This window comes from Nannospalax galili, unplaced genomic scaffold (assembly GCF_000622305.1).
Source record: "Nannospalax galili isolate Female #2095 unplaced genomic scaffold, S.galili_v1.0 scaffold885, whole genome shotgun sequence".
Classification (NCBI taxonomy): Eukaryota; Metazoa; Chordata; class Mammalia; order Rodentia; family Spalacidae; genus Nannospalax; species Nannospalax galili.
Window position 1 is genome coordinate 39,393 of NW_008354025.1, and position 24,001 is coordinate 63,393.

Here is a 24,001-nt window from a genome sequence, read left to right on the forward strand (position 1 = left end):
GCTGATACGGATTCACTCAATAGAGATTTGAAGATGTCTAATAACAGAAATTATGTACAAGTGACATAAAGAATATTATTGAATGAAAATTCATCAATTCTCTTTTTAATCTAAGATTAGTCTTTTTATAAAATACATTATAACTACTTAGGTACAATCAGAACCAGAAATAAAATGGAAGAAATTAAGAAAAAAATACTTTACTATAATAAACTACAATCTATATTTTTTCCATCATATTAAATTTTTCTTCTGAAAATAAAAATAAAATTTTCAGAACTAATGAACAGGAAAATAATTTATCTTCAAATAACCTCTTATATGCCAACTATACATTTTTAAATATATTTAGATAGTATCCATGGCATTGCCTAATGCAATTATAGATGATTTTTTTCAGCATCAGTTACAGGTCTAGTTGTTGCAGACATATTCATTCCAATGTTTCTCCTCAAAACTACAGCTATATTTTTGTGTTTTCACTGAACACCATTTCAAATAGTCATTATGAATACTTCAGCCATGATTTCTTATGATTTGATCATATCCCTATAATATTCAGAAAAGGCTGGTGACATACATGTGTTTGAACAAAAGACTCTTTCAGAGGCTGTTACCAAAAAAACGCATTAACCCGCTTTTTAAATTATTAAATGTCTTAAAGGTTTCTAAGTAATTCTGAATACCATTTAGCCAAATAATTATTGATTCTATAGAGGGTTTCAATTTAGTAGTGAACATATTGTTTGCTTCCATTCTGAACACTGGATTCCTGGAAATTGAGCTATCTTGCTTTGACTTTTCAAAACTTATTTGAATATCTCATATAGTCAGAGACTCTTATGGAAAAAAGCTATCGATTCACCAAATTGTTGGACTCATCAGGTAATATAAGTCCCTAAAGGTCTTTGAGTTAAAACCCTCATGTAATTTTTTAATCCCCTCTGCCACATTAACCTAAATATTTACAGACACACACACACACACACACACACACACACACCTGCCAAAAACATGGAATTTCATATAGTCAGAGACTCTTATGGAAAAAAGCTATCGATTCACCAAATTGTTGGACTCATCAGGTAATATAAGTCCCTAAAGGTCTTTGAGTTAAAACCCTCATGTAATTTTTTAATCCCCTCTGCCACATTAACCTAAATATTTACAGACACACACACACACACACACACACACACACACCTGCCAAAAACATGGAATTATACACAAAACAACTGATTCTAATTTCAGTTTTCATTATTAAAGATGTCTTCCACACTGGAATAGAATCTTTTTTCCTAAAACTCCCACTCATTTGGGACTCTGCCAATCTCAGCTCCAGACATGGCAGGCTGACCTTGGTCAGATCTGTTTCTTAGTCTCCTTAATTGCAAAATGGGGATAATAAATATATTTCATAGGGATGTGGAGGTTAAATAAGAGTGTTTATAAAGCACCTGGCACAACAGAGGACTTCCTTGAGAGGTTCCCTTCATTAGAAATAGGAAACCTTCCTCAGCACGCCTGCCCAGAAGATATGGAAGCAGTGACCATTTATTCTCCTCCAGGCCATGTGGGGATTTCCTTCTATGTTTATCTGAACAAGGTATTTCTTTTTCTTTTAGTCATTCCTTTCTGAATAACTAGTTCTTTGAGAGAATGATCAACTGCTAATCTGCACCCCCCCAAAAGAAAATGATGAGCAACTACTGTGTCAACTGAGACAAGCTCCATACTCATGTCACTAAAGAAAGCATTTCTTTTGTCTGTTGATTTACTCTCCTGCTACCTCCAGTGTCCTAGGGTTTGGCGCTCTGGCAAGCTGAGGTATGGGGAAGGCAGTATGTATGGATGCTTTCTGACTGTTAGGTGAGAAGACAGATGTTAGGATGCATCTGAGACGTTTCCCTCTTCATTCTGGTAGGATAATGGCTCTTCCCTCTCAAAGGTCACTCCCCTCTGCTGCTTCCATTCACTCTTCTGGACTTCACAATTCTGGGTAGTGGCTCCATAAGACACTTTCTTTCTGGGACTCGCAAAAGTCTCATGGTTGATTTCTGTCTCCTCAGCTAATTCATCTTGGTCAATGATTCCACATTTCTCCTCAGAGAGATTCTCTGGGTCAGCCCAGTCCTGTTTCTCACCAGAAGCAAAGACCCCATAGAAGATGACACCACTATAGTGTACCAGGGCAGCTATGAGGAACACATTCTGCCATTCCTCACGGGTCTAAACAAAGAAATAAAGTACAGATTAATGTGTTAACCAAAAACAGAGATTAACAGCTTGTCCTAAAGGCCTCCACTGAAGCAAAGCATCTGGACACTCCAAGATCATTCTGTGCTTCTGAATGGACATGTGTTAGAATCAGCATCTAGGATCTGCACTTAATGTGAGTGCTTAAAAATGAAAGATAAGACTATATAAATATAAACATAAATATAAATTTGTCTTTTTGATACAGGGTCTCCCTTCTGCCCCAGGTGGCCTGGAACTAACTATGTAGACCAGGCTGGCCTCAATCTCACAGAGATCCACCTGCCTCTGCCTCCCGAGTGCTGGGATTAAAGGCATGTGCCACCATGCCCAGCCTATATGTTTTTAATTTTAAAAACATATTTTAAAATAAACATGTAAATCTACATGTCGCACCCTTACACAACTTTTTAAATATGCAAATAGTGTTTCCTTTCACTCAATAGGTGAAGTTAAACTTGTTGTAGGATCCCATCATTTTAAATAACTGAGCTCTCCTTTCCTGTCTGTTGTTGGACATACAACAGTGTCTAAGCCATTAAAGTCTTCAACCTTGACTGTCAATAGCTTATTGATAATCATAGTCTCTGTATAAAAAAAAGCAAAATAAAAATAATGGGAAGTTAGTAGAAGATAGTAACTTAGATTTAATAGTCATGTTACCAATACCATCATCTCATGAACAGGGTAAAAACATGCATCTTTTACTTATTCCAAAAAAATCCCACCTTCTTTTTTCTGTCAAAAAGCAAGAAAAGTTACATCACATTTTCTCCTCTAAGAATATGGAAGAATTTCTGAAGTCATATACATAAGCAATCTAACTAAGAAAGCAATTTTAAAATGGCATCAAATAATTCCTTTTTGAAGAAAACAGATTCCTGAATTTTTAAATAAATTCTTTTATTTTATGTGAATTAGTGTTCTGCCTGTGTGTCTGTAAGTGCTCCTGTGCATGCAATGCCTCTGGGAGCAAGAAGAGGACATCAGATCTCCTGGAACTGCAATGTTGACAACCGTTAGCCACCATGTGGGTGCTGGGAACCAAACCAGGGTCCTCTGCAAGAGCAGCCAGTGCTCTTAATTATTGAGCTAACTCTCCAGCCCAGCTTCCTGAAAGTTTTTCCACTGACAGAGATACAGAAATTCTGTGGCCTGTAGCTAAACTCTGTATGGATTATGGGATCTCCCTCTCCCACCTGTGCTACAATATATGCACAAAAGTTCAAGGTGAGGATATAGCTCAGTTAGTAGAGTGCTTGTCCAGTATGAACCAAGTCCTAGGTCCAATCCCAAGCACTGTTCAAACTGGGTGTGTTGGCACACACCTATAATTCAATGCTTTGGCCTTGATTGCATAGCAAGTTCAAGGCCAGACTATAAGAGACCTTAAGAAATTTTTTCTTTTAGAATTTTTTAATTGAAGTTTTGTGATTTTCATATAATATAATTATAATATATCTCCTTTCCTATCCACATTTCCCTTTACTGTCCCTTGCCCAATTTAATGTACTCTATTATATATATATAATAAGGTTCATAGAGTCTAATTTGTGTCTCCAAATATCCTTCAGTGTAGGTCTATCCACTGGAGCCAGGTTAACCCACCAAGACTCACATCCTAGAAAGAGACTGTCTCTCCCTAGCCCAGTAGCCAGTGGGTAAGAAACCCAAACCCTACCTGAGGAAAAAAATTTAACTTAAAAAGTTAAAAATTAAAAGTCCCACAAATGTTCAATAAAGACTAAGTGCTGCTCCCTTAAAGCATTTTGGTTTTTTTTAATGTATATGAGTGTTTTCCCTGCGTATGTGTATATGATACCTGCAGAGGTCAGAAGAAGGCATAAGATGCCCTGGAACTGGAGTTACAGGCAGTTTTAAGCTACCATGTGGGTGCTGGGAACCAAACCTGTGTATCCTGCAGGAGTTGCAAGTAAGTGCTCTTAACTACTGAGCCATCTCTCCAGCCTCCCTTTGACAGTTCCTAAGAGGGTCATTACTGTCTTGTTTACTTTCTTCTAAACAAGGCATGGAGCTGCACTAATACTTTGTATGAAACATTCTAAGTAATAAGTGGAAATAGGCTATAAAATTTTAGAACTCGGAATTATAAAACAATCTTGAGTAATTCATTCATCCCGAACTGATTGCCTCAGTTTCTTCTTTGTGTCCCTAAACAGTCTCTATGGTCTTTACTTCTCTTCCCAAAAAATTTATTTCTCAACTGAAAAGTTGTGGCACTAGACAACAATTAGTCCTGGTGCTATCGATTAATAATAAAACAGAAGGAGAGAAGGAAGAAGAGGAGGAAGTGGTTCAAGACTCAGTCAAGGTCAAGGACACACATACTGACACACTGGGGTAAGTCACTGAGATCTCAAGTTTAGGCAGTGCTTCCACCCCGTGATACTGTTGCCCATAGCCACAAAGGAAACTGTTACCTTGTGCTTGGTCATTGCACCAACAATGAGGGGACAAACCATTCCAGAGAGGGTTCCCACTCCATTTGAGATCCCCATGAGAATGCTGGCATAGCGGGGGGCAATGTCCAGGTGGTTGACATTAAAACCTATGGTAAAACCAAAACCTCAAAATCAGAGTTGAGAACAGAATTCTTAATGCTCTTTGGAAAATATGTGGCTTGCTTCAAGGCTTATCTATCAATTTCATCTCTTTTGGTATATGCCTAATGGACACTCTACCAAAGGGTCTGGCTGGATATCATCAGGATGTGTCTGCACAAAGCAGGAAAACAAGCTATCTATCTATGGTTGATTACCAATGTCTTCACAGGCGCTGATGGGGAGAATTATAGCATATGTGCCCAACAGGCTTGGAACTCCAAATGAAAACCCAAATCCTGGACCATGTTTATTCAGAGCAAACAATCAAATCCTGTAGACCCACACCTTGCCTTCTAATATGGTCTTGCCTAGTTCTCCACTCACTCCTGAAAGTCATCCATAGATGAGTCTGTCTTGATGGCTGCATAATTTATTGCAAAGGGTATTTTCATGTAGTAAATATTTGCACAAACATTGGTAGAACCCTTGATAATTTACAAAGCATTTTCACATTTCAAATCTGTACACTGAAATTCAAAATATTTTCACCATGTGATCAAGTATGGGAAAATATGACTATTCACTTCTGAAAGTTGCTGTGACATGAGACTCAAGAGAAATACAGATGTGAGAGCCCTTGGGGAGAGCTAAACTGTTCTTACTACACTGTAACTTCCCTACTGTTCCTGGGAAGCGTCTCTCTGTCTTTGAGGTCTTCTATCTGAAGAAAATGCTGCTGGAAGTGGAAAATAATAAGTTGCCACTGTTAATTCACTTACCCGAGAAAAGAATAAAGAGAAGAAGGAGAAGGAGAGAGGCAGGAGAAAGCTCTGAAAAAGTCTCAAAGCACTAGAAACCAACTCTACCAATATAGAGAGCCCAGGAAGGCATTTTAGAATAAGACCTCAGCTCTGGTAGCTTACCTGAGATGCTAGCCTGGACTAAAGATTTAACTTCTTTGCCCCTTTGTGTTTTCATCTATAAACTGAAGTAATCATTTTTATAAAATTGCTATAAGAATTAAGTTAATGTATGTTAATTAAATGGTAACTAGAAGTAAAAGCCAACTTTTATGCTCTTTATTTCTGCTAATTTTTTAAATATTTGTTTGTTTGTTTGTTTGTGTGTTTGAGATAATGTCTCAGGTTCATCTCGAATGCACAGGGTCTGAACTATCCTCTTGATTTGGATTCCTGAGTAGTTGGAGCCACAGGCACATTCCCATGTCTAGCAACATGCACACATGCTGCAGCCTCATGTCCTGATTACACTGTCTTCCCTGAGCTAGCAAGGTATCTGTCCTAGAGGAGTCCTCAAATATTTGTTTAATTAGTTACCCATTTAAGTTACTGAGACTATAGCAAAGGGTTGTGGGTTTTGTTTGGCCATGCTTTTGTTTTCTTTTGGTTTGTGTCTTTTTTAATTAAAGTTGTTCTTTGATGGTTTCATACATGTATATAATGCATACTGATTATGCTCACCTGCACCCCCTCTTAACTCTCCCACCCCCATCTTCATTCCCTCTTGCCTACAAATCTCTTTCTCACATTCTTGTCTCTGTTTTGTTTTGTTTTGTTTTGTTTTGTTTTGTTTTGTTTTGTGACCACTGAGTTTCACCAGGACTGTCTGTGTGACCATTGGTTTGGAGCTATCCACTGGAGGCTGGTGGGTTCAGCAGTATGTCTGCAATCAAAGACAATGATTCTCCCTCTCCCAGAATCTATCAGTGTAGCCAATAGCTCAGGAGTAAAGAGTAGGGACCCCACGAGCCCTTCTCCAATCTGCGACTGATTGTTGATTTGGTTTCTGAGTCTCTGTTCTGTGCAGAGAACCAAAATACTAGGTTTTAAAACAATTTTTTTCATCTAATCTGGGTGATTGCTTCTCTACCTCGATTCAGGGAGAAATTTTTAAAAATCTTTTTTGCAATAAATACACCTTCTCTTTCAGATGAAAGTGCCAGACAATCAGAACACAAAACAGCTGCAAGATTGGGTAATCTGACTGTGATTTAGATGCAATAATTACTTTATTAGAAAAGAACCCAGAGATACGAAGCAATTAATATGACTGTTGAGTATTCTATTCTGATACAAAGCCAGCCTAGACATTTGCATTTACCCAAAGATAATGTGAGGAAATCCATTTGGGTTTCTAGCTGCACAGTCTTGGTGTGCAGACAGGAAAATCACTGAGAAACTGGAATATTAGTAGGTTTTTGTAGCACATAAAAAGATCACACACAAGCTGGGAGCATTTTCCTTCACCATGTAAGACGTTTCCCAAAGCAGGCATCACTGAGTGCTTTCCAACCTCACCTGTGTCAGCTGTCTTGTTGATCAGCTCCTGATCGTGCCTGTCACCCATGATTTACTATTTGTTCCTTAGTAAATTGTTACATAGCAGATCCTGAGGGATGATCACCCTCACCCAGTGGCTGCATTTCCTCCCAGAACATCATTACTGAGTCAGATCCATCTGTATCCCAATGTAAGCCACTCAGTATACTTGGGCAGATTCAATCATCCAAGGAACCTGTTTCCTCATTCCTAAAATGGGTACAGCATTTCTCATGGGATTTCAACAAAGATGGAAAACATATTTTAAAGTGGTCGACATAGGGTAAATGCCATAAGGCAGTTGCTATGGTTTTCTCCCTTTGCTTGAGATCTAATTGGCAATCCAGGAGAAAGGAAGCAATGTGAACCTGAATGCTTCAATATCTCTGGGGACAGGATATGAATCTCTTTTGTATCACAGAGTTATCAAGGGAAGGTTTTCCTCAACATCCTACTGGAAACACGTCAGGACTGCTCTATTCTTGCAGCTCAACATGCAGATTGCCACCAGGTACAATGCACACACTTGTAATCCTGACACTCAGGAGGCAGAGGAAGGAGGATTTGGAGGCTTAGCATGAGCTATATAGGGGGTTCATCATCAAGCTGAGCTACATAGAAGGATGGTGTTTCAAAAAAGCCAAGGGCTGAGGAATAGCTCAATGATAGAGGGCTTGTCTAGCATGTACAAGACTCCACGTTCCTTCCAATGCTGAAAATTTTGTGTGGATGCTGATCAGGGTCACTATGCAGAGCTTGTTGGAAAAGCAAAATCCCAAGGCCCATCCTGGACCTACTAAATCAGAAAACTAAATAATATTCTATGTATATTAAAGGTCAAGAAGCACTGGTCTTCTCATATGCAGAGTCATCGAACGATAGTAGTACTAAGTACTTACAACCTCATTCTTCATCTGCCACTGTGCTAAGAACTTTGAACAACTCATTTTCAGTAGAACATAAATTTTATGAAGGCAAACATTTGTTATTGTTCACTGCAATATCCCCCAGTGTTGAGAACAGTACTGGCCTGGTGGGTAGTGTGAGAGAAAGCCTTCAGGTTATCCTCCCACAGCCTATCAAGCTGCTGTCAATGCCTCCAAATCTCTAGATCAGAATTTACATAATTTAGCAAATGTGGTAAGTGGTCAAGAAAGGTCTCAAGCCCAAGACTATGCACTTCCAAACTCAAGTTCTCAGCTGCAAGCTACTTTTAAAATAGATTCTTTTCTTTTCTAGTTTAGCTACTAATTAACTCTATTTTGATAGATACTTCAAGTCTCATTTTAGGGTAGCTTGGGCTACCCTAATTTCAGTTAATTTGATACTTCAAATGGCCTAGAAAAAGGAAAGATTTGGAGGCAGGCAGATCTGTGCTTCTGTTTTTCCCTTTCTCAGCAACTGTGTCATTTTTCTCTGAGCTTTAGGTAGTTTATCAGTAAAATGGTGAAAATCAGTAAAATATTGATATTACTACTTGCTTCACAATGTTGTGGGATAGATATACTTACATAAAATTTTTCTGCAGATAATTTTTTTAAATTTTATTTATTATTTTTATTTTATATGTATGAATGTTATGCCTGCATGTAGGTAAGTGCACCTGTGTCGTGCAATGCCCGCAAAGGAGAGAAGAGGCCATCAGATCCCCTGGAACTGGAGCTACGGACAGTTGTTAGCTGCCATGCGGGTGCTGGGATTCAAACCCGGGTCTTCTGCAAGAACTGTCTTCTGCAAGAACAGTCATTGTTCTTAACTGCTGAGCCATCTCTCCAGCCCCCACATAACATTTTTTGTTCCCATGTCTTAAAATAGACAACCAAATTTTACATTCTCGTTGAGTTTTGCATAGGGAGCTTCTGAAGTCCGTAAGGCATGACGCCGTTGCATGCTGTCCTCTCAATACATCAGCATCTGCTCTGTCAAACTGGGGACTCTAATAACACCAATACTCCCTGAAATCTCTCACACTACACACCAGGCCAGCACTGTTCTCAACACTGGGGGATTTTGCCCTCATAAAATTTATGTTCTGAAAATAAGTTGCTCAAAGCTCTTATCACAGTGCCAGATGAAGAATGAGGCTGTAAGTACTTACTGCTACTATCGTCCAATGACTCTGCATACGAGGAGCCCGGTGCTTCCTGAACTTCAGTACACACAGAAACTGCCCTAAGGAACTTCGGATTTAGTAGGTCCAGAGTGGGGCCAGAAAGAACCCATGAGAATAGGACTTCGAAGGCTTTGAACAACCCCAGTACCGAGTCTGTGCTTGACCAAGGTAAAGTCATATCATCATTGCTATTCCTCTGAAAGTCACCCCCTCCCCATCACTCTCTCGCTAGACCTGATTTTTTTTTTTTTGCTTAGAAAATGAAAATAATGAAGTAGACAACAATCTTTAAAAGACATTAAAAACCACTCTAAGAGGTTCTGATGCTATGGGTGCACGTCAAATGGCACGGCCATTTGAATTAACATGAGTCCTCTAGCAGGAAAGCAGAGAAAGTCACAAGAGCCTCTGTCAGGTATGCTGTGACCTGAGGCTGGCCCAGGACACATGCCTGTGGCTCTGCTTGTGCCTCGGAGAAGTCAGCAGCACTTGTGTCTTTTCCCATGACAGAATAAGTAGGACCAAACGCAGTTCCAGGTCTTAAGTGCATCTCCAGTGGTCTTACCTGTCACTCCACTAGATGAAGGTCTATGCTCCCGTGAATCTTTTGGCTACTGAAAGGATGGATTACAATTTCCTTGTCTCTCCTTCTCCCTAAGATCTGATGAATCTATAGATAATGTTCATAAATTCAAAGGACACTTTACCTGAAATAGCAAAACCACTAAATCCTACTGCAAGCACCAGAAAGGAAATAGCCACTCCTTTGGTGTGAGAAAAGCCAACCACCAGGAGCAAGGTTGCTTCCATGCCAAAGCCTGCAAATAGAAACAGAGGATGATACAAATAAAAATGAATCTCATTTCCCCCTCAACTATTGATTTGTCAAATATGAATTAACCTGTATTCCATGAGCCTGTATTTTATTGCCGTGTACATCTTAGCCCAGTACTTACACTATCCCCCAGACACTCATGATTGCATGACTATACTAATTCCCTGGGTGTTCTGTAAATTCCCCAGCTTACCCTAGTGCACCTTGAACAACAAATGGTCCCAGTAGTTTCCAATGATGCTCTTGGGATTACAGATGTGATTAATCTAATTAATCTATAGACAGTTGCTCCTATCATTCTAAAAGCTAAAAAATGTTCTATATACAATCAATGGTCCCCTTTAATTACATAAGTTGTAGCTTCCCATATAAAAGCAACATGACAACACATCTCTCATAAAACAAAAAAGCTATAATGATTATCTGAATTAAAAATTAGTTCCTCAGTCGGGTCTGACGCTCAAGTCTGTAGTCCTGGAAACTTGGGACTAAGTTAGAAGAATCATAAGCTGAAGATAGCCAGGACTAGAGTGAGTTCAAGACCAGTCTGAATAACTTAGTGAGACCCTATTTTGAAATTTTAAAAAAAAATGAAAAGTGACCTGGTGATAGGTATGTGGTACAGTGCTTACCCAGCATGGACAAAACTCTAGGCTTAGTCCCCAGTTCAAGGAAAGACAAAACAACAAAAAGTGCCTTACTGCTGATGAAGCACAAAGCAAACTTCTTCCCTTTGACTAATTCACAAAGTTCTCAGGCCCCAGAAAAAAATATGAGACATTTGCACAGAAAATACAGCAAGACAAAAGTACTTTCTGTTCTTTTCATTCAGAATAAGTGAGTCCAGCACAAAAATTTAAAAAAGATGAGAAAATTGTGAAGAAATTTCTTCTCATCAAAAAGAAAAAGAAATTTATCTAACAGCAGACAGAAAGATGGTATAAATACCACTTGCAGTATATGAAGCACCCTGGGAAGGGAGATAATTAGTGGGCCTTCATTCTAGAAACTATCTGCTGATTCTAGACAGCTTTACACAATTGTCCTAAAGTTACCTCCAAGGCAACACGTCCAATCAAGTCTCTGTTTCTCTTACAGATGCTCTTAAAAACCCAAAGCAAACTATCACCCCCCAGGTCCTTTCTTGCCTCATCTCCTGCCTCCTATGTTTATGACTCACACTACAGAGTCCGATGAGCCTGACTCCAGATTCCACTTCAGAATCACCAACTGTGTCCAGCTTGATCTAAATACCGAGCACCAGGCCAGCTGGGGCTACATTACAGGGAGACCCTGTCTCAAAAAGGCAGAAAAAAAAAGCAGAGACAGGTGGGTAGGGAGGTGGGAACTGGGTCTGGGAAGAGTTGGAGGAGGAGGAATATGATCAAACTACAATGCATGGAAGTTCACAAAGAATTAATAAAAACATTACCAAAAAAGTAGAGATCACAGCTAGGCGTGGTAGTGCACTTCTTTAATCCTAGCATTTGAGATACAGAGACGGATTGGATCCCTGAATTTGAGGCCAGCTTGTTCTATATAGGAAGTTCCAGGTCAGCCAGGGCTACATAGTTATTGAATGCAACACATAGTCATACATGATAGTCAGGCACCCAATGCAAAAACCTTCAGAATCTTCTTGGGCTTCTCTTCTGTTCTCCATTTTCACATGAAACTACATAGATTCAGTCAACACCCAATATGGAACGAGAAGGAGCACATGAGGCCCCACCCTAGCTGAAGAACTGTTGATAATTAATGATTTCTGAAGGAGGGGAAGTAATTTTTCTTCAAGGATGTAGCCACTGGTAGATTGCACGTGATCTAGTAAATAATCCCACACCCGTGCACATGCAAGAAGCCCTAATCAAATTCAGTAGAATTTTTTTTTGGTCTTTTTGAGACAGGGTCTCCCTGTAGCCCCAGCTGTCCTGGATTCACCATGGAGACCAGGCTGGACTCAAACTCACAGAGATCCACCTGTCTCTGCCTCCCGAGTGCTGTGATTAAAGGTGTATGCCACCACGACCAGCCAGAAGAATATTTTTTTAAAGACATGGAAATAGGTGAGGGACTTATTAGTAAGAAGAGTTTCAGAGGGAAAGGGTAATGGGGTGAATACATTGTATCAAAACACATTAGATGGATGTATGCAATTGTCTGAAACATAATTAGTTTTTTAAACAAAAATTTAAAAATGTATATATGGTTGAAGTACAAACTATAGCACCTATTATTGATCTTGGCTGCTAATTACCTTTCTAAATTCATGTTTTCAAAACTACTATTGAGAAGGTCAAAGCATTAATAACTCCTAGATTGATATCTAAGGAGAGCCATCTGAGGAGAGAAGCAATAGTGCTTTTAAAATTGTGGGTTTGTGATCTGGGGAGATGGCTCAATAGGGAAAGTGGTAGCTGAACACAAGCATGAGGACCTGAGTTCAGATCTCCAATACCCACAGGAAAGTTAGACATGGAGGCACACATCTGTAACCCCAGTACTAGAGAGATGGAGACAGGTGGATCCCAGAGGCTCAGTGGCTAGCCAGTCTAGTCAATTAGCAAGTTCAAGGTTCAGTGAGAGACCCTGCCTCAAAAAATGAGGTGGAAGGGGCTGGAGAGATGGCTCAGAGGTTAAGAGCACTGACTGCTCTTGCAGAGGACCCAGGCTCAGTTACCAGCACCCAGATGGCAGTTAACAACCATCTTAACTCCAGTTCCAGGGGAATCTGATGCCCTCTTCTGACCTCCGTGGATATCACATGACACAGGTGCACTTACATACATACAGGTAATATAGTCAGTCATACACATAAAATAAAAATAAAGTATTTTAAAATTAGGTAGAGAGTAATAAAGACATATACATATTTCATACACACGCAGAATAATTGTGGATTTGAACACTGACCTCTGGCCTACACACACACACACACACACATACACACAATACACGCAAAAAATATTGTGGGTTTGAGCTTGGGCTATAATAATGGTAAACACTTGGTTGCATGCCCAAGGCCCTGGCTTTAATCCCTCTAAACATGCTCGAGTCTCTTGGCTTAATCCCCAGCACTGGAAGGGAAAAAAAAAAGTAGGTTTTACACCATTGCTATTTGCTTTTTCTTAATTTTGTTTCATCATTTTAAATACTAGAGAAAATTTCCTAGTTTTCTGTTTTAGAAATAGTTTTGAAGAATAAAGCATCCAGCTGAACCTCTCTTAACACTTTTTCAAATGTTGTGCCAGAAAATTAGCTACTCCTAAGAATTAGAATTAAGACATTATGTAATTAATAAAACTTACATATGATTAGATATATAAAACCATCTGTATGAGGAACGTGATATTGACCAAACAGTTAACGGAATGTCAAAGGAAGAAAAAGAGTATAAGACTAAATGGCTTCTGTTTACAGTTAAGATGCTACCCATGTGTTCCTGGAGCTTAAGGATAAAGTTTGAACTTCAGGAGAAACCAAGAGATCCTAGAAAATTAACATACTCAGTACTGACAAGAGAAACAGCACCAGGATATAAAGACCTAAGGAAACTTTAATTTCATATTAAAACAGTCTGAAGTTCACACAGACAACTGACTCAGCCAGCCTAAAACTTTTTACTTTTGTCATACTTCAGATGTATGTATTAAGGAGTACAAGAATTTGACATTTGTGCTTGAATATCTTGGAAATGTGTCTTGATGCAGCACAAAGTAGAACTGAATATGATGTCTTAAGTTGATCTACTTGTTTGAAATGTCATAATAGTACATCCTCTTTGTCTAGAGAAAGAAAAGAAGGGAATAGCAGGTTCCAGGTACTGGGGCAGAATTAAATACGAACAAGACATTATCACAAAACATGTTCAAGGTTGGGGATGGAGAGATGGTTCAGTATTTAAGAGCACTGGCTGCTCTCAACCCAGGTTCAATTCCCAGCACCCACATGGCAGCTGACAACCACCCATAACTCCAGTTCCAGGGGATCCGACACCCTCTTCTAACCTCCATGGGCATTGCACAACATGGGTGTACCTACTTACATGCAGTCATTACACTCATATACATAAAAATAATAAGTAAAATATTTCTTTAAAAATGCTCAGGGGTCTTAGAGGAAATTTCTGGGGTTCTTTTTTTCAGTATCTTGAACTTCCCTCCCCTAAAAAGGCACTAACATTTGTTGAGAATTTCCTATGAATTGGAACCATACTATGTGTATTTATGCATGTTTCATTTAACTCTGATGACTATAATCTGAAGTGCATATTATTATTAGTTGTGTTCATTTGATTGGTTAGTTGCTTGGTTAGTTGCTTAGTTGGCTGATTGTTTGGCTGGTTGGTTGGCTAGTTGGTTAGTTGGGTTAGTGACATAAGATCTTGCTAAATAGCCCAGGTTAGCTTTGAACTCACAGTCCTCCTTCCTCAGCCTCTCTAGTGCTGGGACTCTAAGTGTCCATATCTCTGTCCAGACTCTAGTCAAGGACTTCCTTTTCTCCCCTATATCTGGTTGTTACACAAATGGAACTACCAATGCACTTTTGGGGTCCCCTAAGTAAGTCTACTTCAGGAGTATCCCAACTACCACATCCATCAACCTCACCCAGCAGGGAGAAGTCAGATTTAGTTGTTGCCCTGAGTCCTTAAATGGTAGTTAGGTTTGCTTTCTCACAGGGTTTGTAGACAACAATGGACAATAAACAGAGCCAGCCTCAATGTTCATCAACAGATGAATGGATAAAGAAAATGTGGTACATATACACCATGGATTTTATTCAGCCATAAAGAAAAATGAAGTCATGACACTTGCAGGAAAATGGAGGCAACAGGAGATCGATGTTTAACGAAATGAACCAGATTCAGACAGTCAGATACCACATTTTCTCTCATGCAAAGATCCTAGATTTTAATTTGTCTGTGTGTGATGCAGGAGGAGTGTAGATTATGAAACTAGAACAGAGATCATAAGATGGGAAGAAGAGTTCTTGAGGGAGGGGAAAAGAGGGTAGAGAGAGGGTAATGAAATGCATGTGGCATGAACCAGAAGAGGGCTGAGGTGAGAAAGGAGTCAGCAAGGGCAACGGGGATGGAGAATGGCCCTGGGGGGAAGAAGTCAAATGGACTATGATGAAATTTATTACTTTGTATGCTATCTTTTAAATTTTTTAAATTTATTTATTTTTATGTGTATGAGTGTTTTGTCTGTGTGCATGTAAATGCATAATGTGTGTGCAGAGCCCATGGAGACCAGAAGAGTGCATTAGATCCCCAGAAGTGGGGTTACAGACAGTTGTTAGCTGCCATGTGGGTGCTGGGAACTGAAACCTGGTCCTCTCCAAGTGCTCTTAACCACTGAGCCATCTCTCCAGTCCCCTTTGTGTGTTGTCTTTCAAATTTAATTAAAAATAGAAGAGGATAAAGTGATGAAAATAAATTTAAATTTAAAAAGAGAAAAGTTGACTCAAAAAATTTAGAAATCTATCCACATCTCTTCACCTCCACAGCTACCATTTGTAATTTAAGACACCAGGACAAGACAACTGAAGTCACCTCCTTCCTAGTCACCCCACTTTAATCTACACCCTTCATTCCATTCTCCAGATTAGATAACATAACTCAGATTATTTCCTTTCCCTGTGTAAGCTAGTTGCTTCCCAATTACTTCAAATAAAACCCAAGTTTTGTGCATGGCTATAAGGCCCCCATGGTCCAGCCCCAGCTGAGCATTCTGATCCTCTCTTGTCATGCTCCACCTCACCCAATATGCCTTTCCTTCCTTCTGTCCTCAAACATGCTTGCCTCAGGGACATTATACATGTCTTTCCCGCTGCCTAGTACACTTTCTAGAAAGAACTATAATAGAGTACCATGCGATAATTTGTCAACCAAGTCATATGGGTATAGAGGAGCCACTGGAGGCTAATGCGGCTCTTTAAACACAAGAAGAGGAAAAAAAAAAAAAACATTAGAATGTTAGAAGAATGTTGTTAGAATCAGCATTCTATGCTGTGGCAAAACACCTGACATAGACAAAAGGAAGAATAATTTATGGTGGTGCATGGTTGCAGAGGTCTCATTCAATAGTCAGTTGACCCTGTCTCTCAGCCTTGGTGAGACAGTACATCACGTTAGAAAGGCATAGTGGAAGAAAGATGCTCACTTCCTGGCAGCCAGCAAGCAGAGAGGGTGATGATAAGGAGCCTAGGGCAAGGTGTACCCCTCAAGGACCTTCCCATAATGATCTGCTTCCTCCAACCAGGACTAACCTTTGAAACAGACCATTCAGCATGAACTCATCTGTGGATTAGCCCACTAATGAAGTTAGTGCCCTCATCATCTCAACAGTGCTACCAGCTGGGGATTAAGCCTTCAACATGTGGCCCTTTAAGACAATTTTATATCCAAACCATAACAGACATGTTGAAAAGACTAGGCTGAGAGGTGACTGTGAGCAGAACTCGCAGTAAAGAGAAAGTAAGTGAGCAAAGTCATAGACAGAAAGCTTGTGCCGGGTCTGGTGTGAAGGATCATGAGCTGGTGCAGAATGTGCTAATTTGAGGAGGGAGACACCAGCTATTTTATTACCCCCTAATTGTCGATGCAGCAGATTGCCACAAACCTAAGGACTCAAGACAGTACACACATATTATCACACCATTCTGGAAATCAGAAGTCCTAAATGTGCCATCCTAAGCTGTCAGCTGTTCATTAAGAAAACTCCAGAGGGAAATCTGTTCTTACCTTCACTGGGTTTCTAGTGCTGGTTTGCAATTCTTAGCTTGTAGCTGTGTCACTCTGACCAGATTCCAGCACCATGACCCTTATCCTTCATCTTCCCTCATCAGAAAACTTGTGATTATTCTGGGCCCTCTTAACTAACATAGGATTATCTCCCCATATCAAGGCCTTAATATAGAGATTTAGCTCAGTTGGTAGAGTGTTTGCCTAACATGCACAAAGTCTTGGGTTCGATCCTTAGCACCACATAAATCATGCATAGTGACAGCACTTAGAAGATAGAAGCAGGAGGCTCTGTCGGGGGTTCAAGGCTATCCTCTGCTATGTACTAAGTCTGAGACTAGCCTGGGATACATGAGACACTATCTTTAAAAGAAATCCTTATTCAGGGCTGGAGAGATGGCTCAGTGGTTAAGAGTACTGGCTGTCTTGCAGAGGACCCAGGTTCAATTCCCAGCACCCACATGGCAGTTAACAACTGTCTATAACTCCAGTTTCAAGGAAATCTGATGTCCTTTTCTGACCTCCTTGGACATTGCATGACACAGGCGCACTTACATACTTGCAGGCAATACACTCATACACATAAAAAATAAAATATTTTTTAATCCTTAATTTAATCACATCTGTAAAGTCCCATTCAACATGTGAATAAACAGAGGTGGTAAAGTCATCGTCTCAGAACTTCATCTCCTGCTCACTAGAAAGTAGGTCTGTCTCTGTCAAACTTCAATCTCCTATGTACCAGGTGAAGCAAAGGTCAGACCCAAGCATCTCCTTGTCTTGACTCATTTGTCACACTGTATGTCCGTCATGCTATGGGTCAGATTGTGCCTGCTCTTATCTCTCCACATACTTGCTTCATTCGGACCTTAGCCATCTAACCTGGAGTCAGAGCAGACCCACATCAGCCTCCTATTTAATACCCAGTAGACCATAGACAGCACTATCCTTGGCTGCCTACCCAGTCACTCTGACCCAGTCCCTTGGAGAAGCAACAAAAGAGTACAGGGGGTTCAGCCAAACCCACTACCTTACACAGGATCTGCCACTTGAATAAGCTGTTTTATTTTACCTCAGTTCTTCATTTCTGCCTGTACTTATACCCACTCTACAAGATGATTATGAGGATTAAATAAGAGAGTGTATATAAAAGACCATATTTAGTGTCTAGCACACAAAGCACTCAACAGGATGCTCGCTTAAAAAGCAAAACAGATGAGCCAGGAGGAAAATGGAGAGATTGAAAAAAAGTGAGCAATGTATAAACATGGTAGGGATTTATGAACAATTACACCAACTTCTGGGAAATCACCTAACTCCCGCTTTGCCTTTGAAAATCAAAACATAAAGAAGGAACCAAATAAGCCAGGGAAATAAAAGAGAAAAGGAAACAAACTACATAAGCAAGTAATAAATGTGAAAGGATTGTGGGAATGGTACATGCAGCTGGAAGTTATGTTACTTTGCTTGAGAATGGATGAAAGAAGGGTTTCTTTAGTTTCCAGCATGTCCTGATTCATCAGTCATCAACTAAGTTGTCCTGACCCAGCTTGCATATGAATACAGGCTAGATGGCTGCTTGGTAGGGATGTGATGCACAATACTCAACAATCTCCTGTGGGATGGTCTTTAAAATCTGTTATAGTGTCTAGACATTGCCTCTGAAATAGGTTCTTCAGTTCTGTTTGCTCTAATTCTACATTATCCACTTGAGCCCCTGGGAAGCCCACAGTACCTCCACAGTTCATGATCTTTCTGACAGCAGTTGTGCTCAAAATCTTTCTGCTTCTTAAATAATCAGCCAGTTGTCCTCCGATAGGCACAACAATTGTCATCACCATGTGTGGGACAGCTGACAAGAGACCCACCTGGAAAGAAAAGAATCAGTGAGTCAACTTAAATTCTTCCAAGAGATCGCCCTAATTCCCTACTCACCTCCATGCCACAATCCCACAGCTACCAGCAAATTTCGTTATCTAATATGGGATCCAGGAAGGTTTGAATGCCATAACAATCAAGTGATGAATGGTGAATGATTCTGAGTATAGACCAACTGTCTCCTCCACCAGACTGAAAATGCCCTAAGGGCAGAGATAGCTTTTATTCATCACAACAGGCCCAGTAGCCAGCACAAGGCCTGTCACAGGAAAAGAACACTTGACAGCCACTATCACATGACTGTGCTAGGTGTTCCATGGTCTCTTCTGGCAGCATCTGTAGCTAGGCAGATATCTGCCTCTGCCTGGCTGCTGTTCTTTCCCTTGTATAAAGGAAGCTTTACTGTTTCTCAATGATTAGCTTATATTTCACCATCAAAATCTCCCTCCCTAAAGATTTTAAGACCCAAAGGTGGTAGAGGAGTATAAGGAACCTGTGCTATCTAGATCCCACTGGGTAGTTGCACATCTGAACCCACAGCACTATGGCAGCAAGCAGAAGACCACCTGTGAAAACCCAAGCCAGACAAACTCAGCATGGATTGGGATGGGTGGGCAAGAAGCCCCAGACCTAGCTGAGGATCTATCAGTGATTAATAGCAGCTGGGAGAGGGGGAGTCAGTTTTCCTTACTGGTGTGTCACCAGGTAGGTAGACCAGATTCCAAGGGACTGACTCATACCCAAAAGCAGTTTGGAAACACAGATTAGACTCAGTAAGCCTTTAAAAAGACATGAGAATGACAGGAAATCAAAAAGCTTCTTTATATCAAAGGACACCGTCATTCAAATGAAGAGGAACCCTACAGAATGGGAAAAAATCTTTACCATGACAGGGGGTTAATATTTGGAACATCCAAAAGAACTAAACAAAAAAATTTTTAAATGGGGCAAGGAGATGAACAGGGAGTTCTCTAAAGATGAAACATAAGTGGCTGAGAAATACTTTTTTTAAATGTTCAACATCTTTATCATCAAATTAAAAACCTCTTTGAGATTTCATCTTACTCCTCTCAGAACGGCAAAGATCCAAAAACAAACAATGACAAATGCTGGTGGAGATGTGGAGAAAAAGGAACTTTAATCCACTGCTGCAGGGAGTGCAGCCACTATGGAAATTAGTGTGGAGACTCCTCGAAAAGCTTGAAAGTGATCTACCATATGATCCAGCCATACCACTCTTAGGCATATACTCAAAGACTCTCTACCCTACTACAGAAATACCTGTTCTGCCCTTTTCATAATAGCCAGAAATTGGAAACAACCTAGATGTCCATCAACTGATGAATGGACAATGAAAATGTGGTATATGTACAAGAGTGTTATGCAACTCCTTATAAAAACAAAATTATTGACTAGATTCTGGATGAAATTTGAAGGTAAATGGATGGAACTAGAAATAATCATCTTGAATCGAATCAACCCAGGACCAGAAAGACAAACATCACATGTTCTCTCTCATAGCTGGATGCTAGCTTGGATATCTTAGATATGCATACTTCAATTTTAGAATTCAGGTCAGTAAAGAAACTAATAAATGGCACACCTACAATGCAACCTTTACACCTAATGCTCACAGAACATAGAAAAGGGATAAAGAGAACTCTACGGCATCTTTCAATGCTCATCAGTGCAGCTTCCTCATGCAGCAGAGGCCCAGGAACACAAAAGGTCACAAATGACCAAAATGTAGAGTCTACAGAGTGCAGATCCTTGGACAGGACTCCTATACTAAAATCCACCCACCCAGGGCTCAGGGACCATTGCAGAAGAGGGGTCAGAAAGACTGTAAGAGCCAGGAAGGAGATGCATGACCATATGGAAACAGAGTCCTATAGGCTCCTGTGGAACCTTGCTCATATGAACCTACAGCAATGGTGTCAGCATGCACAAGACCCATGCCAACTCAAGCAGACAAAAACTCAGCACAGAACTGTGGAAATGGACAGAAGGCCCCAATCTTAGTCAAAGAATTGTTGGCAGTTGATTACTGTTGGGTGAGGAAGAGCTGATCTTCTTAAAGGGAGGAACTTCAGATAGGCTAACTAGACCTCAGTGGAGGAACCTGCACTAAGAAGCATCAGGGGACACTAACTTGACATGACAGGCCTTAACACAAATGACAGAATATATGAACTCCAGTGGGCGGGTAGGGTTATGGGCAGGTGCCAATGGGGAACGGGTATAACGTTGATTAAGACGTTCTATATGAAGTACACAAAAATTCAATTTAAACAAATTTTTAAAGAAACCACTAAATGGCCGTGGTAGGGGGAGGCTTCCTGGGAGAGATGGTGGAATGTGGTGATATGAAGGGGAAAAGGAACATTAGACTGAGAATGGTTAAATGAGGTGGGGAATGGAAGGGCAGGGCAGAGGAGGGAGTGTGTGCAGGGATAAGTAACACTAAAGGCCTTTAGAAAAAGCCATATGGAAACCTACCACTATAGAAGCTTCTTAAAGCATATACATATATATCATAAAAGGAGATTAAAGGGGTTATCCTGTAACAGGAGGACATTGCCTTTTCTAGACATCATAGGCTAATTAAAAATAAATAAATAAACTCAGTGCCAGGAATGGAATGCCTCTTTGGAAGCTGTTGACCACAGGTCCTATAGACCCTCAAACAATACTGGCTTTTGGCCCTACCCTTGGTTAGCCACCAGAACCAGATAGCAAGACCCTATTACTGAAGATACTACATACATGAGCTGTATAACAAAAAGAAGGAGAAATCAAGCTGCTACTGACTTCAGAGCCTCACATCTACTGGCTAGCATTCATACTGCTGTAAGGTGCTATGCAAGCTACCAGAAGGAGAAAATAATCATCAACCTTACCCAGCAGTGAATCGTGTGAACTACAATAACAACTGGCCTGGCAAAACATGTCCACCAGTGCAATTGTGGCACAAATATTATGGGAGTAACCAACCACTTTTTAATTGTATTTAAGATCCACTTCCTAGGATGGAACACATACCTAACATTGATATCAGGCTTAGGAACCTGAGGCTAGACAGGTCACAGGACATAAGGGAGAACCTAATACTAGTTTCCTACTAAGTAGTTATAGTATTAAACTGACTCTTTTTTTAAACTTTATTAGTTTATTTTTATGTATACGAGTGTATTGCCTGCATGCGTGTAAGTGGTCCCGTTGTCATGAAATGTCCATGGAGGTCAGAAGAAGGTGTCAGATCCCCTGGAACTGGAGTTACAGATGGTTGTTAGTCACCATGTGGGTGTTTGGAATTGAACCCGGGTCCTCTGCAAGAGCAGCCAATGCTCTTAACTGCTGAGCCATTTCTCTAGGCCCTAAACTGACTCTTAATGACTTATTGTCATACCCACAGATTAATGCATCTCTCAACTCTCACCAGAGACATTTCCTTAAGCAAGCGATGGTGATTAACACAGAAGCTCACAACCAGCCAATGTACAGAGAACAAGAGGCTGCAGAGTGCTTATCCCTGAATAGGACACCTATAACAAACTTCTGCTCCCAAAGAGGGGGTGGAAAGATTCTAAGAGCCAGAAGTAATGGATGACCACAAGGAAACAGAGTTTCCCAGTCAGCTGATCAGTTACTCATATGAACTCACAGCAAGAGTGGCAGCATGCACAAGTCCCATGCAAACTCAAACCAGAAAAACAAAATTCCAGCAGAGACATGAGAAAGTGGGTAAAATGTTCTAACCCCACCTAAGGAAATTGTGAGTTAGCTGCTGGGACGGGCAGAGACAGTCTCTTTCAAGCATGGCACTCTTGGTAGGCTAACCAGGCTCCAGTGACTGGATCCACATTGAAGGACATTTGGAGATACAAATTAGACTCTATAGGTCTCTGTTAGACTCTCTCTCTCTCTCTCTCTCTCTCTCTATATATATATATATATATATTACATTAAATTAGGTGGAAGAAATAACGGGAGGTGGGGATAGGAGAGGGAATCTAAATGCCATCAAGTTATATTGTATGAAAATTGCAAAAATTCAATAAAAATGTTTTAAAAAGACAAATAATAATAGAGGACAAAATGGGGTGAGTAAGGTGAGGCTGGGGAGGGAGAAGGGGGTCTGAATATGATCAAAATAGGCTATATAAAATTCTCAAATTAATGAAAAATATTTACAAAAATAAACTCCCTCCCTAAAATATGGAAAACCTAATGTCTGAGGACATTGAAAGAGGTTCTTTCTAAGCACCACCAGCAATGTTTGTCACTGCTAAAATCACCGTTAGAGAAAGAAGGGTGATCTGAAACATGAACTTCAAGGTTCTTTCTGCCACCCATTGAGTAATTTACTAATTTATTTGTTTATTTTGTGGTGAGGGGTGGTATATGTGCCATAGCGTACATGTGGAGGTCAGAGGACAACTTACAATTCTCTCCTTCCACTATGTAAGTACCCAGGATCAAACTCAGGTCATGAGCCTAGACAGCAAGCACCTTTACCCACTGATACATTTTGCCAGCCCACAATGAGAAGAAGAAAAAGCCACTCCATCCAATCTTTCTATCTTTGAATTTATATTCAGTCTTTGCACTAGCTTCTAAAACACTCTGAGATTGGATAGAACCAAAACCTTTAAAAGCAGTTTAACACATCCATGATCCTTACTAAGAAGAAATTAAATAGCCATTATACTATGCACAGAATGTATATGTGGGCACGCGGGGATCTCGGCCGGTCTCTCGTGCGCCGCTGGGATGCGCACGTTTAACGCACCGCATTGCTGTTCAGGTCCCTGCTGTGCAGGTCCCTGGCTCTACGTGGCTACCCGGGAGGGTTCCTTTCCAAGCTGCAGGCGCTCCCTCTATGCACACCCCCCCCCACGGTGAAAGCAAGATCTTCACGAGTGGTTGTTTACAAAGGGATAGCCCCCTCCAGGGAGACTTAATCGTAGACAATAAGACACAGGATACAGCTCAGTCAGACTCAGTGATTCAGCTCCACATCTTAGTGATTCAGCTCCTTTATTCAGTGATTCAGCTCCGCTCCAGATCTTAGTGATTCAGCTCCAGATCTTAGTGATTCAGCTCCGATTTATTGGGGTGAAACCAGAAGATTTATAATGTGGAGGCAGTAGCAAAAGCCTTAGCTGATAGGTGCTCCTGGGATGCCCCATTTACATGTGGTGGTGGGCTTCTATCAGGCTGTCAGACAGTGCCTGATTATCACACAGGAAAAACCTGGCAGTTTCTGTG

At 40.5% G+C, this 24,001-nt stretch overlaps 1 protein-coding gene across 1 annotated transcript in view; it reads right to left on the reverse strand.

The window, feature by feature from the left end:
- Positions 1-1,043: 1,043 nt before the first annotated feature.
- Positions 1,044-24,001, reverse strand: part of Slc17a8 (solute carrier family 17 member 8) — a 60,803-nt gene continuing 37,845 nt past the window's right edge. Inside the window, exons 9-12 of the mRNA XM_008851147.2 lie at positions 18,588-18,720; positions 9,980-10,090; positions 4,698-4,825; positions 1,044-2,229 (exon numbers count right to left, since the gene is read on the reverse strand). Coding sequence (XP_008849369.1) covers positions 1,885-2,229; positions 4,698-4,825; positions 9,980-10,090; positions 18,588-18,720 — 717 coding nt within the window. The 3' untranslated portion in view covers positions 1,044-1,884. The remainder of the gene's footprint in view (positions 2,230-4,697; positions 4,826-9,979; positions 10,091-18,587; positions 18,721-24,001) is intronic.